The sequence below is a fragment of the Chrysemys picta genome, chromosome 22, assembly GCF_011386835.1.
Source record: "Chrysemys picta bellii isolate R12L10 chromosome 22, ASM1138683v2, whole genome shotgun sequence".
NCBI lineage: Eukaryota > Metazoa > Chordata > Testudines > Emydidae > Chrysemys > Chrysemys picta.
Window position 1 is genome coordinate 16,434,060 of NC_088812.1, and position 15,282 is coordinate 16,449,341.

Genomic DNA, 15,282 nt, shown 5'->3' on the forward strand with positions numbered 1-15,282 from the left:
TTGTTTACCCTTTTCTAGAAAAACTTATTTTAAGAAACAGACCCTAGTTCACCCTGGAAAAAAAAAATTAAAAATTTTTTGTTTTGAAATTCTTGTAAAATTTGAGCAGGGGGGAGAAATTTCCACCGTCTCTCCTCTTCAGCCTGAATTTCGATCCTCCGGCCCCTCCAGAGACCAGGATTCTCTTCCGGAGGAGGGCTTGTTTAGCGCAACTGTTGGCATTTGTCTAGGGTGACCAGATGTCCTGATTTTATAGGGACAGTCCTGATTTTGGGTTTTTTTCCTTACATAGGCTCCTATTACGCGCCCCCCCCCATCCCCTGTCATGATTTTTCACACTTGCTGTCTGGTCACCCTACATTTGTCCAGGTATCTGACCCGTTAGCACCTCCCCTGCAGTGTGACCTTTCAAATGAAGGTATTAGCAGCAGTGCTCATGTGAACCTCCACTGCCCATGGAGGGGATAAAGGGCTTGAATTCACGTGACAAAGCTGGTAGCAGGGCCGGTTCTGGCTTTTTTGCCGCCCTAGGCAAAAAAGCCACCCGCTGCCCCCTCGCCCGCCCCCCCAGCGCGGCAGGGGAGGGTGCCGAGCCCGGCCACGGGCCCGCAATCCCCGACCGGCCGGAGCGCCGGGAGCAGGGTGGAGAGCCTGGCTGGGGCTCTCCGCTCTCCCCGGCGGTGAGCCCCCCGGTGGCCAGAGCGCCGGGAGCAGGGTGGAGAGCCTGGCTGGGGCTCTCCTCTCTCCCCGGCGGTGAGCCCCCCCGTGGCCAGAGCACCGGGAGGAGGGCGGAGAGCCCGGCCGGGGCACTCCGCTCTCCCCGGCAGCCAGAGCGCCGGTGGGAGGGCGGAGAGCCCCCAGCAGCCAGAGTGCTGGGAGGAGGGCGGTGAGCCCAGTCGCGGCCCTGCTCTCGGGCCGGAGCGCCCCGCAGCGCTGGCCCCCCTCCAGGCGCCGCCCCAAGCACATGCTTGGTGGGCTGGTGCCTGGATCCAGCCCTGGCTGGTAGAGATGGTATCTGTAACATTCTTTGGCTCTGGCCTCAGCTCCTGGGAACTACCGGCTGCTGCATGTTGTGATATGGAATTGTCATCCTGGAGGGGGAGGGATCATGGTTGCGGGGCATTATAGGCTAGGGGACTAGGACTCACGCCAGGTCTCCATTAGATACTTTTGCCAGCATAGCAATGTTGGTTAGGGGAGTGACTCTCTTTTGGTGACCTTTCTATACCGGCAAAAGCCCTAATGTAGATGCAGTGATAACAGCTTAAAAGTGCTTTTGCTGGCATAGTTGATGTCACTCGAGGAGCTGGTATAAGCTAGCCCAGCGCCAGCCAGTATGAGATGCATCTGCACAAGGAAGGTTTGCCAGGACAGCTATACAGGTAATCCTTTACTAGTGTAGACTAGGCTTCTGGAGAGCTGGGTTGCATTCTCACCTCTGCGACTGGGTGACCTAGTCGACCCTGGGCCTCTGTTTCCCCAGCTAGGGGGCTCATAGTTCTGTGCTGCAGAAGGGTGTTGAGGATAAATTCCACTAGAGAATGTGAGGTGCTCAGCTACAGTGCTATGTGAAGCATCCAGCTAGCTGGATGTGAACAGATGGTGCCTAGAGTGTGTTCGAACAGTGGCATTCAGAGTGCATTGATCGGTTAAGTATTCGGGCATGGGTTTGATTGAAGTAGCTTGCTAGAAAAGCAGAATGCTGAAGTAGAATCCCACCCAGACCCTGCGTACATACTCCAGTAGCGAGCTCATATCCCCGCCATGGCTATGCTGCTGCTTTAGCAAGCGTCTCGGGGATGCCTACATGGGCTGCAATCCACACCTCTGACTGATTGCAGCGTAGACAGACCCTTATAAGCTCTTTGGGGAAGGGACTGTCGTTTTGTTGTGTGTTTGTACAGCACCTAACACAGTGAAGTCCGATCCGTGACTGGGGCTCCTAGGTGCTACCGTACTATAAATTAGTAACAGGATTCAGACAGGTTGATGCAGGCAACTCCCTGGTCAAACGATTCCTGTTCATTCAAGTGTCTGGAGAAGTTAAAACCAGAGAGGTGCTCTAGTAATTCTACCCATAGCGTTTATTCTCATTTCGCTGGCACTTCCTCCATAACACGAGTCAGTTCAGAAACACGGAGGGTTTCTTTGAAAACCGTTACATAAATTAGACTCTAACATTTAAAAATAATTAACTTGGATGTAAAAGAAGCCTGATCGATGCATCCATTTAAACTATCCTGTGGAAGCTAAATCAGCCCCAGAAAGTGCATTTCAAAACTGTTTTTTAACCAGTAAATTAGGCAGTTATATATACCAGGATATTGCATTGCCGTCCTGTAAGTGGTGTGTCTTGTTTTCATACACACACGTGGCTGACTGCAGCCCCAACTACTGTATAAATGCTAGACTGCTGCATGCTGACCTGGGGACGTGAGCTAAAACAGTGAGAACTTTATTTCAGAGGTCCCTGATGCCAAAAGCTATTTTCAGAGGCAGATCTGCTCTTCTTCCAGCGGTGTTGCCTCACCAGCGGTTCAGATGTTGGCTTCCGCAGGCACCACCTTGTGCGTGATGTGTTCCAGGTGGGCTTTCTCGGAGGTATCCAAGTCGGCCTTGTATTTGGCCAGAATCTTTAAGATTGGACGAAGTTTTAGCCACCACTGTTGTTTGGGGAGGCGGTGCCTGTTGGGGAGAAAGGAATGTATAGTGTGAAAACCACTCCCGAACGTGGGACACACATTAGGCATGTCGCTTGATGCGTTACTGGAAGGTGCTCAGATACTCTGAGCATGGTAGGGGAACCTACAGAGAAAAGAAAAGAATTGTGATCAGCAGCGACTTTTTAATCCTCGCCTCTGTATCACACAGGCATACGCAGGCTGCTGCTCGTTCATGTGCTAATATACTTTAGAAAAGATTTAGAGGAGTTACCAGGAAGGTCAAAGCAATGATCCCCACCCAGGGGTTGGGTGAGCTACTGCTCCCACAGGAAATAACTCTGGGAGCAGGCAGGCAAGCGTTGATTTTATTAATAGATTTCAAGGTCAGATGGGACCTCTCACAGGTGATTCCTTCTGTGAGCCTGTCGTTTCTGGTTGAGTTAGAGCATCACGTTTAGGAAGAACCCCAGTCCTGGATTTTAAAGACTCCACGTGAGAGAGGATCCGCTGTGTCCCTTGGGAGGCTGTTCCCATTGTTTAATTACTCTGGTTTAAGGCACACGTTTTTTATTTCCAGCCATGTGTTTTTTATCTAGCTTCAACTTCCAACTCCTGGGGCTTGTTACTCCTTTGTCTGCTGGATTCAAAAGCCCTTCTTCACGCTGATCGTGGTCTTTACGGCACAACTGCTCTGTACCCTTACTCTGTCTTCTCCCGTCGGTTTCTTAAATGAGTTGAGCAGCAGGGCTTCCACCACTTCTCTTGGGATGCTATTCTGCACGCTGAGAGCGCTCCCCAGTTGGAAGACTTACCTGATGTTCAGCCTATGATATTCCTGTGTCCTAATTAGAGACCGGCCCTCTACAACCTCCCTCCTTGCTTCCTAACCCTTTCAAATGTTGTTTTCATATCCTCCCTTGCTTGTCAATTAATCACCAGTGTGGTAGATGCACAGGAAAGGGGGAGAATATTTGGAAAACCTACTCAAAATCTGTCTGTTCTTCGAGTTCGGCGAGTGGCTGGAAGACGAGACTCCGTCTGCGCATGCCCAGGAGGCAGGCTGAATCCGCGGTGTTGGCAAAGATACGACCTGCAAGGAATTGGAGTGAAACCATCTTAGTACTTCAGTACCCAGCCCTCCAGTTCATCTGCTGCAGCTCGCTGATTCTGTGCCTAACTGCATGTGCAGAGGAGGCAAAAACCTGGACAAGGAGGCAGAGACCAAAGCAAGACAGCCTGAGGCCACCCTCAAATGTGACAGTGAGGCCTCTTGCTGAATGCTATGGGATTGCACAGTCCCCTGAGCCATTCATTCTGCCTGGAAACAGGTTCCGCCCTGCCCACTGATTGCATGGGGCGAATATCCCTGAGGACATGAGGATTCTGAAATCTGTATGTTCCTGGAGACTGACGCTAGGTGAATTCAAAGTAAGTGAAAAGCACAACTGGATGCAAGGATCCTTCCTCCTCACCGCATTTAGTGACCTTAGCGGCCCCGGCAATTCATTTCTAACCACCTCCTCACGCGCTAAGCTGCCTGCTGCTCCACGTTCCGTAATAATGCCTACCTCTTTTCATCAGTAGATCTCAAAGCGCTTTACAAAGGTCAGTTTTGTTATCCCCATTATACAGATGGGGAAACTGAAGCACAGAGAGGGGATGTGACGTGTTCCAGGTCACCCAACAGGTGCCCCCATATTTCCGGAGTCCGCCCAATGCTCTAGCCTCTAGGCCACACTGTTTTGGTACCGTAAGCCTCATCCCAGCCTCTGTTAGGTCTCTGTTCAGCAGTTTTTGAACAGCCAAATTCTCTTCTCCCCCAAATGTACCCTAGGTGTCTGTATCAGGGGGTAGCCGTGTTAGTCTGTATCTACAAAAACAACAAGGAGTCTGGTGGCACCTTAAAGACTAACAGATTTATTTGGGCATAAGCTTTCGTGAGTAAAAACCTCACTTCTTCAGATGCATAGAGTGAAAGTAGGTGTCTGTGACTCAGGCTCTTGCGGTTCCTAGGGCCAGCGCTGGTCCTAGTGCTTGTACCCGCGTCTGTGTTTCTCCCTGCCCCCCCAGCTGCTCTCCCACAGTCTGAAACACCCTCCTTGCCTGTGAAAAACCAGGTCCTAAATGCGCTGCGTTAGGGTTACCAAACTTTGTGAAAATGCACTGAGAACTTACACTTCTCAACCTCTGCCACTAGGTGGCAGCAGCGCCTTCACCCACTATGCTGTAAATGCAACACACCCACCTTGTCTCAAATATCCTGGGACCCACACAGCTACGGCAACACTGCAGGCTGCCCCCAAGCAGCTGGCAGAGAAGCAACAGCCCCAGTGTGGATTGCCAATAGGGTGACCAGATGTCCTGATTTTATAGGGACAGTCCTGATATTTGGGCTTTTTTTTATATGGGCTCCTATTACCCCCCCACCCCCGTACCGATTTTTCACACTTGTAGGGTTACCATCTTTAACAAATTAAAAAAGAGGACCCTCCACGGGCCCTGGTCCCGCCCATTTCCCACCCAGCTCCGCCCCTTCCTCCCTCCCACTCTCAGCCACGCGAAAAGGGCTGCCCGAGCGCTACCGGCTTCACGGTTTGCCGGGCAGCCCCCAGACCCTGCGCCCCCGGCCGGCGCTTCCCCAGCGCAGCTGGAGCCCGGGAGGGAAAGCGCCCAGCTGGGGGCACAGGGTCTGGAGGCTGCCCGGCAAACCATGAAGCTGGTAGCGCTCGGGCTTTGGGCAGCCCCCATGCCTCCGGACCCTGCGCCCCCGGCCGGGCACTTCCCCTCCCGGGCTTCGGCGGTGCAGGGTTCGGAGGTATGGGGGCTGCACAAAGCCCGTAGCGCTCGGCTCTTAAACAGATCCGAAGAGTCAGGGGAGGAGTAGAGTCGCCGCAGCCGGAGGCTCTGCTCCTCCCCTGACTCTTCGGCTCTGTTTAAGAGCCGAGCTGCCCCAGCGCTACCGGCTTCGGGCAGCCCCCATGCCTCCGGACCCTGCGCCGCCGGAGCCCGGGAGGGGAAGTGCCCGGCCGGTGGCTGGGGTCCGGAGGCAAGGGGGCTGCCTGAAGCCCATAGCGCTCGGGCAGCTCGGCTCTTAAACAGAGCTGAAGAGTCAGGGGAGGAGCAGAGCCGTCGCGGGAGGGGAAGTGCCCGGCCGGCATTTTCCCGGACATGTTCGGCTTTTTGGCAATTCCCCCAGGACGGGGGTTTGATTGCCAAAAAGCCGGACACGTCCGGGAAAAACCGGACGTATGGTAACCCTACCCACTTGCTATCTGGTCACACCAATTGCTTTTAAATCATTGCCTTTCACCCCTGATTTAATCATCCATTTTAATCTTACTTTGCATTTGTACTTTTTAGTTATTTTCCTTTAAAAAACCTGATTCTCATTAGTTGATAACAACTACATAGAATCCTAGAATATCAGGGTTGGAAGGGACCTCAGGAGGTCATCTAGTCCAACCTCCTGCTCAAAGCAGGACTTGTGCCCAGACAGATTTTTACCCCAGATCCCTAAATGGCCTCCTCAAGGATTGAACTCACAACCCTGGGTTTAGCAGGCCAATGCTCAAACCACTGAGTTATCCCTACATGTTGGTTTGTGACTCAATACAGCCTTTTCACTACATTTGGTGCTTCTTTTTCCTAACCAGGAAGCTGTAGTGTCTATTAGCTTAACATATATTTATTCAGATTCTTAATTTTTCCTTTTTTTTACTCTTAGAAAACGGCGAATGACGCATTTCTTATTTACTACATTACATGTTTACTCAAATGTGCCGAATACATAAGAAAAAAAAATAAGTTTATCAAAACCAACTGATTTATTAAACAAAGGAAGCATTGGCTGTAGTTGGTGAATTGAACTGATTGTTTTCTGGTCATTATAGCCCAGATCCACACACAGTTAGCACCTCTGTCGGGCGTTTAGGCACCTAAGTCCCTGTTTTGGCATCACTGCAATCCACAAAACTCAGAACCTGTAGGCCCCTGAACTCGCTCAGACCTAAGTTATCCAGGTAAAAGCTACCTTGGTGCTTATGTTTCTGCCCCGTGGGCATGCACGCTGCTGTCTCCCTCTAGGAATCCAGATGCCCATCTCCCACCGGGGTCCCAGAGTGATTCACAAACTGGGGGAAGACAGGTGAAAGGCCACCTGCTGGATCAGGTCTCGTTCAACACCCTGGTGGAGGGGGTGGTGCCTGCTCTTAGCCCAGTGGTTAGAGCACTCGCCTGGAATGTGAGAAGGGAGATCCCGCAAATCCTACCTCTCCAGAAAGTGCTCTAGCCCCTGAGCTATGGGATAGGCTGGTAGGGGGCTTCCTCAACCTCTCCTGCTGAAGCTGTTCCACTCTGGATAAATAATGGAGCAATTGGAGGCAGGGGACTGGATGCTGGATCTCCCTCCTCCCAGGTGGATGCCCTTATTGCTGGCCTACAGAGCCATTCTCTCTCTCTGGCCCAATGACCATCCCACTGTGGATAAATACTTACATAGTCATTGGGCCAGAGAGAGAGAGAGTGGCTCTGTAGGCCAGCGGTCAGGGCACCAGGTGGGCGATAGGAGACCAATCTTCCATCGACCTTGCACTGTCGGGGATTAGGTCGACTTAACTATGTCTCTTGGGGTATGGATTTTTCATACCCGAGAGGTCGCTCTGCCAATACAACTTTTCAGTTAAAAGCAACCGAGGGTCCTGTGGCACCTTTAAGACTAACAGAAGTATTGGGAGCATAAGCTTTCGTGGGTAAGAACCTCACTTCTTGCATCTGAAGAAGTGAGGTTCTTACCCACGAAAGCTTATGCTCCCAATACTTCTGTTAGTTTTAAAGGTGCCACAGGACCCTCTGTTGCTTTTTACAGATTCAGACTAACACGCTACCCCCTGAAACTTTTCAGTTGTCCTTCAAGATTTTAGAGCCAGTAGATCTCATCCTCTCACCTCATTTAGATGGAAATAGAGTAACCACATGTCCCGATTTTATAGGGACAGTCCCTATATTTGGAGCTTTGTCTTATATAGGCCACGGCGCCTATTACCCCCCCACCTCCTGTCCCGATTTTTCACACTTGCTGTCTGGTCACCCTAGATGGAAAGAGGAAAACAAACTTTCCTGCTTTTTTCAACTCCCCATCAGTTCCTCAACTTCAGACGAACTAATCATGGAGCTGAACTAGTTGAATAAACTGAATTGAAGAAAACAGACTCTCTGCGCTTGCAGAAGAGGCCATTGCTGTTAAAAGCTGGTTTAGCACATCAGCAAACTCTAGGTCCAGGTGCTTTCCCCCCATTCAGTGGTTTGACTTTCTTTAAAACTTCGACAGCAATCATGTACTGTTTGAATATTTTTTATTTAATTTAAATGTTTTTAAAAGATTATAGTAAGTTTAGGCCTCAGGTAGGTTGTTAAATTTGAAATTAATTTTAAAGAGAAATGGATTTAATTTCAATAACAGATCCCATTTAAATAAAAATCAGATTTTTTAAAATCAATTTTTATCCACCCGTGAATGTAGCCGGGAAAGCATGTGACGTGCACCAACTACTGCACAGAAAGGTAGGTGGATGGCTCTGCCTGGGCCATAGGGTCTCTTCCTACTGTGATGCGTAACCTACCATGCCTGGAGTATTCCTTGATTTTTCCGGTGAGCCATGCCACAGACTTCGCACCCATCTTAGTTCCAAAGTTCCTGTCGAAGGGAGTCGGCGTCCCACCCTGCCATTCGCACCGAGAGAGTCAGTTTGGTTTCAGGCAAGAAGAGTCATGACAACAGGGAGAACTCGCTGCCTTTCAACGGGATACCTGGCGCATCACCGACCCGGAAGGCAGAAAAAATCGTACAAGGGCTATTGCTTCTGGACACTGTACCAGCCCCAAATTCCAGCACCTGTGATCAACACCAAGACCCCCGGCACTTGGCCCAGCAAGGCGATTCCCATCTAGAACTGTTCGCTCCCACCAGAGGATTTGGGAGCCCAGAAGAGCTGCTATTGGCTCTTTAAGGTGGTGTTGCTGGAAGCCAATCCAACTGCTGCTTTCCAGAGGTTTGGGTCACTTGGATGAAGCAATAGGGCAGAGGAAAGATGGTACTGAAGTGAGAAGGGCTTTGCTGTCTAGAGGACAGCGGCCTCTGTTATTTAGCATATTATAATGGCCCTAACTGAGATCCGGGCTCCATTGTGCCGAGCGGTACCGAGACAGGCCCTGGCATGAAGAGCTCAAAGGGCCAGGACAAGGTCACTCACCAGCCGAGTGGCAAAGCTGGGACCAGAACTCGGGTCTCCTGAGTCCCCGTCTAGTGCCCCATCCACTAGGCCACACTACCTCACCAGCTTCGTGTGTACCTGCTGCATGTGTCCCAGGACGTTCTTCCTGCTCTCGAAGATGCCTTTCCCTTCCTCCGAATACAGGTTGAAGATGAAGTCAGTGGTGTAGTTTTCATTGCACTTCTCATTCCTGTGAGAACAAACACAAAAGCCCAAGTGAACGAGGGGTGGACACGACAGACAGAGACAGGATACTCAAGTAAGTGGCTTTAAAGCACTGGGTGATTGGGGAAAAACTGGGGCAGGAAGGAGATTTCACAAAGAGAGAAATATAGACTGGTGAGGTGGAGCTGGATGGCAGCTCAGGGTCAGCCCTTTGGAAGTAGGCTGGGCCTGTATTGCCTACGGTTTTCATTTGTGAGTGCGGCTGGAAGGTTTTTTTTACCGTTATGCCAGGGCATGTCATGCAGGGAGATGAGCAGATCTTTTCCCTAGACAGATCTGGAGAACATTCCCAAAATTACCTGCGTTTCTAAGGCCCAGATCCTCAGAGGTATTTAGGTGCCTAATCCTGTTGAAATCAAAGAGCACCTAAAAACCTTTGCGGATCTGGGCCTAAGTGGTTTAGGTGCTTTTGAAAAATGTTGCCTTCTAGCTTACTGCACCAGGATTCTGATTGCTGTCCATCCCCTCATAGCACCATTGTTAATACAGGCTGTGGAATATACATCCCACGTAAGAGGCACCTGCCATAATATGGACTATCTAATGCTGTTCATGGAAAAGTGCTTTACGAGAGGGGAAAGTCTCATCCCTGGGGTACAGCTGAGGAAATTGCTAGACAGAGAAGGCAAGTGACTTGCCCTAAGTCAGCCAGCAGGGCTGTGGCAAAGCCAGGAACAGAACCCAGGTCTCCTAAGTCCTGGTCCAGCACTTCAGCCACTGGTCCCTGCTGCAGCCTGTGACTGTCCCCAGCCTGACTTGTTTTGATGCTGGTTACCTCAACACCAGGCCTCTCTTCACTGTGGTCTTCATTTTCTCACACAGATGCTCGACGTTAACCTGTTAACGTAGAAAAGACAGGAGGCTTCTTAGATTCCTGTGAATTTTTTTAAGCAAATCCAGATATTTTAAAAGCAAATTTTTAAAGGAGTAAATGCAAATCCCCATCTCGGGGGGGTGGGAAAGCATCTCCGGTCAGTCAATAAAGCTCAGCAAAGCTAACTAGGCTGCAGAAATGCCCGTGTGATGTATACCTAGACTGCAGCAATTGAGGGTTCAGAACTGCCATTGATTTTAATGGGACGTTACAGCCAATGGCAAAACAGTGGTGCCTGCGTGGACCCTTGGAGGAGTAGATGCCCCTAGCCCCAGCGCTGGGTGAGATCCTTCAGCCTGTGGGATGCAGGAGGTCAGAGGAGATGAAGAATGGCCCCCTCAGGCCTTAGAGTCTAGGGGCCATCTTCTCGTTCGCACTGTTATTGTTTATGATTTGTATTCTGGCGTAGACCAGGATCCCATTGTGCTAGCCGCTGTATGGACACAGGCCAAAAAGCCAGTCCAGGCTCCAAAGTGCTCACAAGCTCCAGGCCTCCAGTTCCTTTGTGTTGCCAGAGCCGTGGGAAAGGGCATTGGTGTAAGTAAGGCTTGGTCTACACTAACCCCCCAAATCGAACTAAGGTACGCAACTTCAGCTACGTGAATAACGTAGCTGAAGTTCGAGGTACCTTAGTTCGATCTTACCTCGGTCCACACGCGGCAGGCAGGCTCCCCCGTCGACTCCGCGGTACTCCTCTCGTCTAGCTGGAGTACCGCAGTCGATGGCGAGCACTTCCGGGTTCGACTTATCGCGTCCAGACAAGACGCAATAAGTCGAACCCAGAAGTTTGATTGCCAGCCGCTGAACTAGCGGCTGGGTATAGACGTACCCTAAGACCCAGGCCCTCCGAAAGCCGGAATAACTCCACTGCAGCCCAGGGCCTTGCTCTGGATTTAGATCAGGGTCACTGAGAGCAACATTTGCTCCCTGGCCTGACACGAGCCTTTCCAGCAGGAAGTGGGACAAGTCCGTCCACACCGACCTCTGTGGGATCCCGGGACACTGAGACCCTCCGATTAGTTTGCATCTCTGCCCTCCGGGATATGGGCCAAGGGCTGAATTAAGCAGGCACTGCTCCATTGCCTTTGGTGGACTTGCACTTGTTTCTGCCAGGGGTGAACTTGCCTTGAAGTCTCTGGAATGCCATGGCCCTGGGTGGCTCGTCAGCAGTGGGGAACAAACCTGGGGTCTCTTGACCGCGAGACTCCACTGGCTGAGCTAAAAAGTCCATCGCTCTTAGCCAGCTGTAGCAGGCTCATCAACCTATATGTGGTGCTATCCCATCCACCACTCGAGGGAGAGCAGAGCACCACACTGAATGGGGGTGGGTCAGACCATCAGGCCCTGTTGGTTCTCAGTACTAAACCCACTGCGCTTTCAGCTGCAGCTCCATGCCTGTCCAGTGGAGGATGCTTGGACTCCAGGTGAAGAAGTCTATGTACAGTGTACTTGTGTTGTCTACTTGAGCACAGGGGAACAGAAGAGTTGGTGGTAGGTAAAGAGACTCTCACCTGTAAGTCGCGGATGGTGAAGGGATCTTCAAAAATATAAGCCGCGTCCGCTCCTGAAGCCAGGCCTGCCATGGTGGCCAGGTAGCCGCAGTACCCTCCCATGGTCTCGATGATGAACACCCGCCTCTTGGTGCCAGCTGAAGATTGTTTGATACGGTCACAGGTCTGGGGAGGGGATAGGAACAAGATTTACTTAGAGCTGCTTAATAAAGGAGATCAAGGCTGGGGTGATACGAATGAGGGTTAAAAAACTACTCCGGGGGTGTGGGGACGGGGCATGTCTGTGAAACACCCAGTGAAATCTTTCATTGGAAGCGAGGTAGAGAGACTTGCCCACTCGCCCCAGACCAGGAAGGTTCGTGGAGCGGAAGGACTCTCTCTTTAATAGCAGCGAGGTTGTAGTGTAGTTCTCTGTTAACTGCAGAATTCCACAATGCCTCAGATTCACTGGGATCTTGTTCTGCTGGGGTGACTTTGAGAACCTGGGCCAAGCAGGCAGTGGTAGCAGATAACAGGGCCCCTGGGGCGTGGGGGCGTCACAGTAGAGTTGAGGGGTGGATTGGCACCTTGCAATCCAGCCTGAGTTATAGTGGCAGCATGTGGCCGCACCGGCCCAGGGACAGGGTAGGACGTGAACTGAGACTGAGCATAGCTGTTCAATCACTGCTTCACCATCTCTCCATGGGAGGGGAGTTAGCTGCCAACCCTTTTCCTGGCATAGCTTACGCTTCCCTCCACGTGGGCACAGCTGCATCGGCTGGCGCACTGGGAGGGAGGGGCACTGCTTTGGCTCCGCCCACCCGGCAAAGCAAGGGGATTAGCAGCCCAAAGGCCGCGCTCTTCTTTGCCCAGTGTGTGGCAATCATGGTATCCCGTGCAGGGGAAGTGGGCTCCTCATGAGCATACAAGAAGGCTCATAACTGAGGCCTTAGAAAGATGCAGCTGTTACGGATCAACTCATGTACATTTTATATTTGCAGTGGTGCTGAAAATGCTTTTCATAGACCAACACAAACAGTGCTCGGAAATGTGACTGTAATGTAGCCAGGAGCTGGGCAGTGGATCAATCTAATGGATTCGGCCCTCAGAAGAGAAATATACAAATCAGGTCATTGCTAGAGTTCGTTGGGGGCTGGGGAGAAACTTTTGAGGTTTTTTTCATGTTCAGTTGGAAATTTTGAGAAATTTTGTAAACTTGAAATTTCAATAAACAAATAAATTCAACCTCCTCTATAATTTCATCAACGTTTTTTCCTGATTTCCCCCTCCCTGAGATTTTTAAGGCAAGAAGGAATCTTTGTGATCATAGAATATCAGGGTTGGAAGGGACCTCAGGAGATCATCTAGTCCAACCTCCTGCTCAAAGCAGGACCAATCCCCAACTAAATCATCCCAGCCAGGGCTTTATCAAGCCTGACCTTAAAAACCTTTAAGGAAGGATATTCCACCACCTCCCTAGGTAACCCATTCCACTGCTTCATCACCCTCCTAGTAAAAAAGTCTTTCCTAATATTCAACCTAAACCTCCCCCACTGCAACTTGAGACCATTACTCCTTGTTCTGTCATCTGCTACCACTGAGAACAGTCTAGATCCATCCTCTCTGGAACCCCCTTTCAGGTAGTTGAAAGCAGCTCTCAAATCCCCCCTCATTCTTCTCTTCTGCAGACTAAACAATCCCAGTTCCCTCAGCCTCTCCTCATAACTCATATGCTCCAGCTCCCTAATCATTTCTGTTGCCCTCTGTTGGACTCTTTCCAATTTTTCCACATTCTTCTTGTAGTGTGGAGCCTAAAACTGGACACACTATTCCAGATGAGGCCTCACCAATGCTGAATAAAGGGGAATGATCACTTCCCTCAATCTGCTGGCAATGCCCCTACTTATACAGCCCAAGATGCCATTAGCCTTCTTGGCAACAAGAGCACACTGTTGACTCATATCCAGCTTCTTGTCCACTGTAACCTCTAGGTCCTTTTCTGCAGAACTGCTACCTAGCCATTCGGTCCCTAGTCTGTAGCAGTGCATGGGATTCTTCCGTCCTAAGTGCAGGACTCTGCACTTGTCCTTGTTGAACCTCATCAGGTTTTATTTGGCCCAATCCTCTAATTTGTCTAGGTCCCTCTGTATCCTATCCCTACCCTCCAGTGTATCTATCACTCCTCCTAGTTTAATGTCATCTGCAAACTTGCTGAGAGTGCAGTCCACGCCATCCTCTAAATCATTAATGAAGATATTGAATAAAACCGGCCGCAGGACCGACCCTTGGGGCACTCCGCTTGATACCGGTTGCCAGCTAGACATGGAGCCATTGATCACTACCCGTTGAGCCTGACGATCTAGCTAGCTTTCTATCCACCTTATAATCCATTCATCCAGCCCATACTTCTTTAACTTGCTGGCAAGAATACTGTTGGAGACCGTATCAAAAGCTTTGCTCAAGTCAAGGAATAACATGTCCACTGCTTTCCCCTCATCCACAGACTCAGTTATCTCGTCATAGAAGGCAATTAGGTTAGTCAGGCATGACTTGCCCTTGGTGAAATCCATGCTGACTGTTCCTGATCACTTTCCTCTCCTCTAAGTGCTTCAGAATTGATTCCTTGAGGACCCGCTCCATGACTTTTCCAGGGACTGAGGTGAGGCTGACTGGCCTGTAGTTCCCTGGATCCTCCTCCTTCCCTTTTTTAAAGATGGGCACTACATTAGCCTTTTTCCTGTCATCCAGGACCTCCCCCGATCACCATGAGTTTTCAAAGATAATGGCTAATGGCTCCACAATCACATCCACCAACTCCTTTAGCACTCTCAGATGCAGCGCATCCGGCCCCATGGACTTGTGTTCATCCAGCTTTTCTAAATAGTCCTGAACCACTTCTTTCTCCACAGAGGGCTGGTCACCTCCTCCCCATGCTGTGCTGCCCAGTGCAGTAGTCTGGGAGCTGACCTTGTTCGTGAAGACAGGGGCAAAAAAAGCATTGAGTATATTAGCTTTTTCCACATCCTCTGTCACTAGGTTGCCTCCCTCATTCAGTAAGGGGCCCACACTTTCCTTGACTTCATCTCTGACCTCCTGCATAAAACAGGCCAGAAAACCTCACCCAATAATTCCTGCATCAAGCCCATAACTTCTGCTTGAGCTATAGCATATTTGAAGGGGATGTCTACACCGCAGATGGGAGATGTAATTCCTAGCTCGGGTAGAAGTACATGCGTTAGTATGGCTGGAGATCCTAGCTATGTATTCGGCCAGCTAACTGAACTGCTGTGACCCACTGCTATTTGCTGCACTAGCTTGACACACCCCCAACTGCTGTGTAGATGTACTCAAAGACTTCCAGGGTTGGAGAATCCACCACTTCCATTGGTAGGGAGAACAATCGAGATGGTCGGGGTCAAACTTCAAAACATTCCACCCTGCTCTGGTAACTAGAATAGCACTAAAACCATTGTTCAACTCTTGAATGAAATAAGACAGATGTCTCCAAAAGAAAATGTCATAGGAAAAAATATTTATATTTAGTTAAGGTTGCTTTAATAAAAATTTTAAAAATAACCAAGGTATTGCCTTAATATCTGGGAAATATACAGGTCAGGAATTGTGAAGTAATTTCCTTTCTACATAAAGAAATATTTCAATCTTTTTCAGCAATTTACCTTTCATTTTTACCTCATTACACACTTCCTTTACCGACACTAATAACTTTCAATATATTTTTAACCTTTACTATGGACTTGTTG

At 50.0% G+C, this 15,282-nt stretch overlaps 1 protein-coding gene across 4 annotated transcripts in view; it reads right to left on the reverse strand.

Moving 5' to 3' along the window:
• Positions 1–2,066: 2,066 nt before the first annotated feature.
• PFKM (phosphofructokinase, muscle) overlaps positions 2,067–15,282 on the reverse strand; it is a 59,498-nt gene continuing 46,282 nt past the window's right edge. For 2 of the 4 annotated variants that reach the window (XM_005291900.5, XM_065575966.1), the window contains exons 18-23: positions 11,543–11,707; positions 9,933–9,994; positions 9,011–9,122; positions 8,282–8,381; positions 3,648–3,753; positions 2,067–2,685 (exon numbers count right to left, since the gene is read on the reverse strand). In XM_005291900.5, the coding sequence (XP_005291957.2) occupies positions 2,538–2,685; positions 3,648–3,753; positions 8,282–8,381; positions 9,011–9,122; positions 9,933–9,994; positions 11,543–11,707 (693 nt within the window). In that variant the 3' untranslated portion in view covers positions 2,067–2,537. Of the gene's footprint in view, positions 2,686–3,647; positions 3,754–8,281; positions 8,382–9,010; positions 9,123–9,932; positions 9,995–11,542; positions 11,708–14,209; positions 14,489–15,282 lie in introns of those variants that run through there. The other 2 variants (XM_042842200.2, XM_065575967.1) reach the window with 2 other exon arrangements.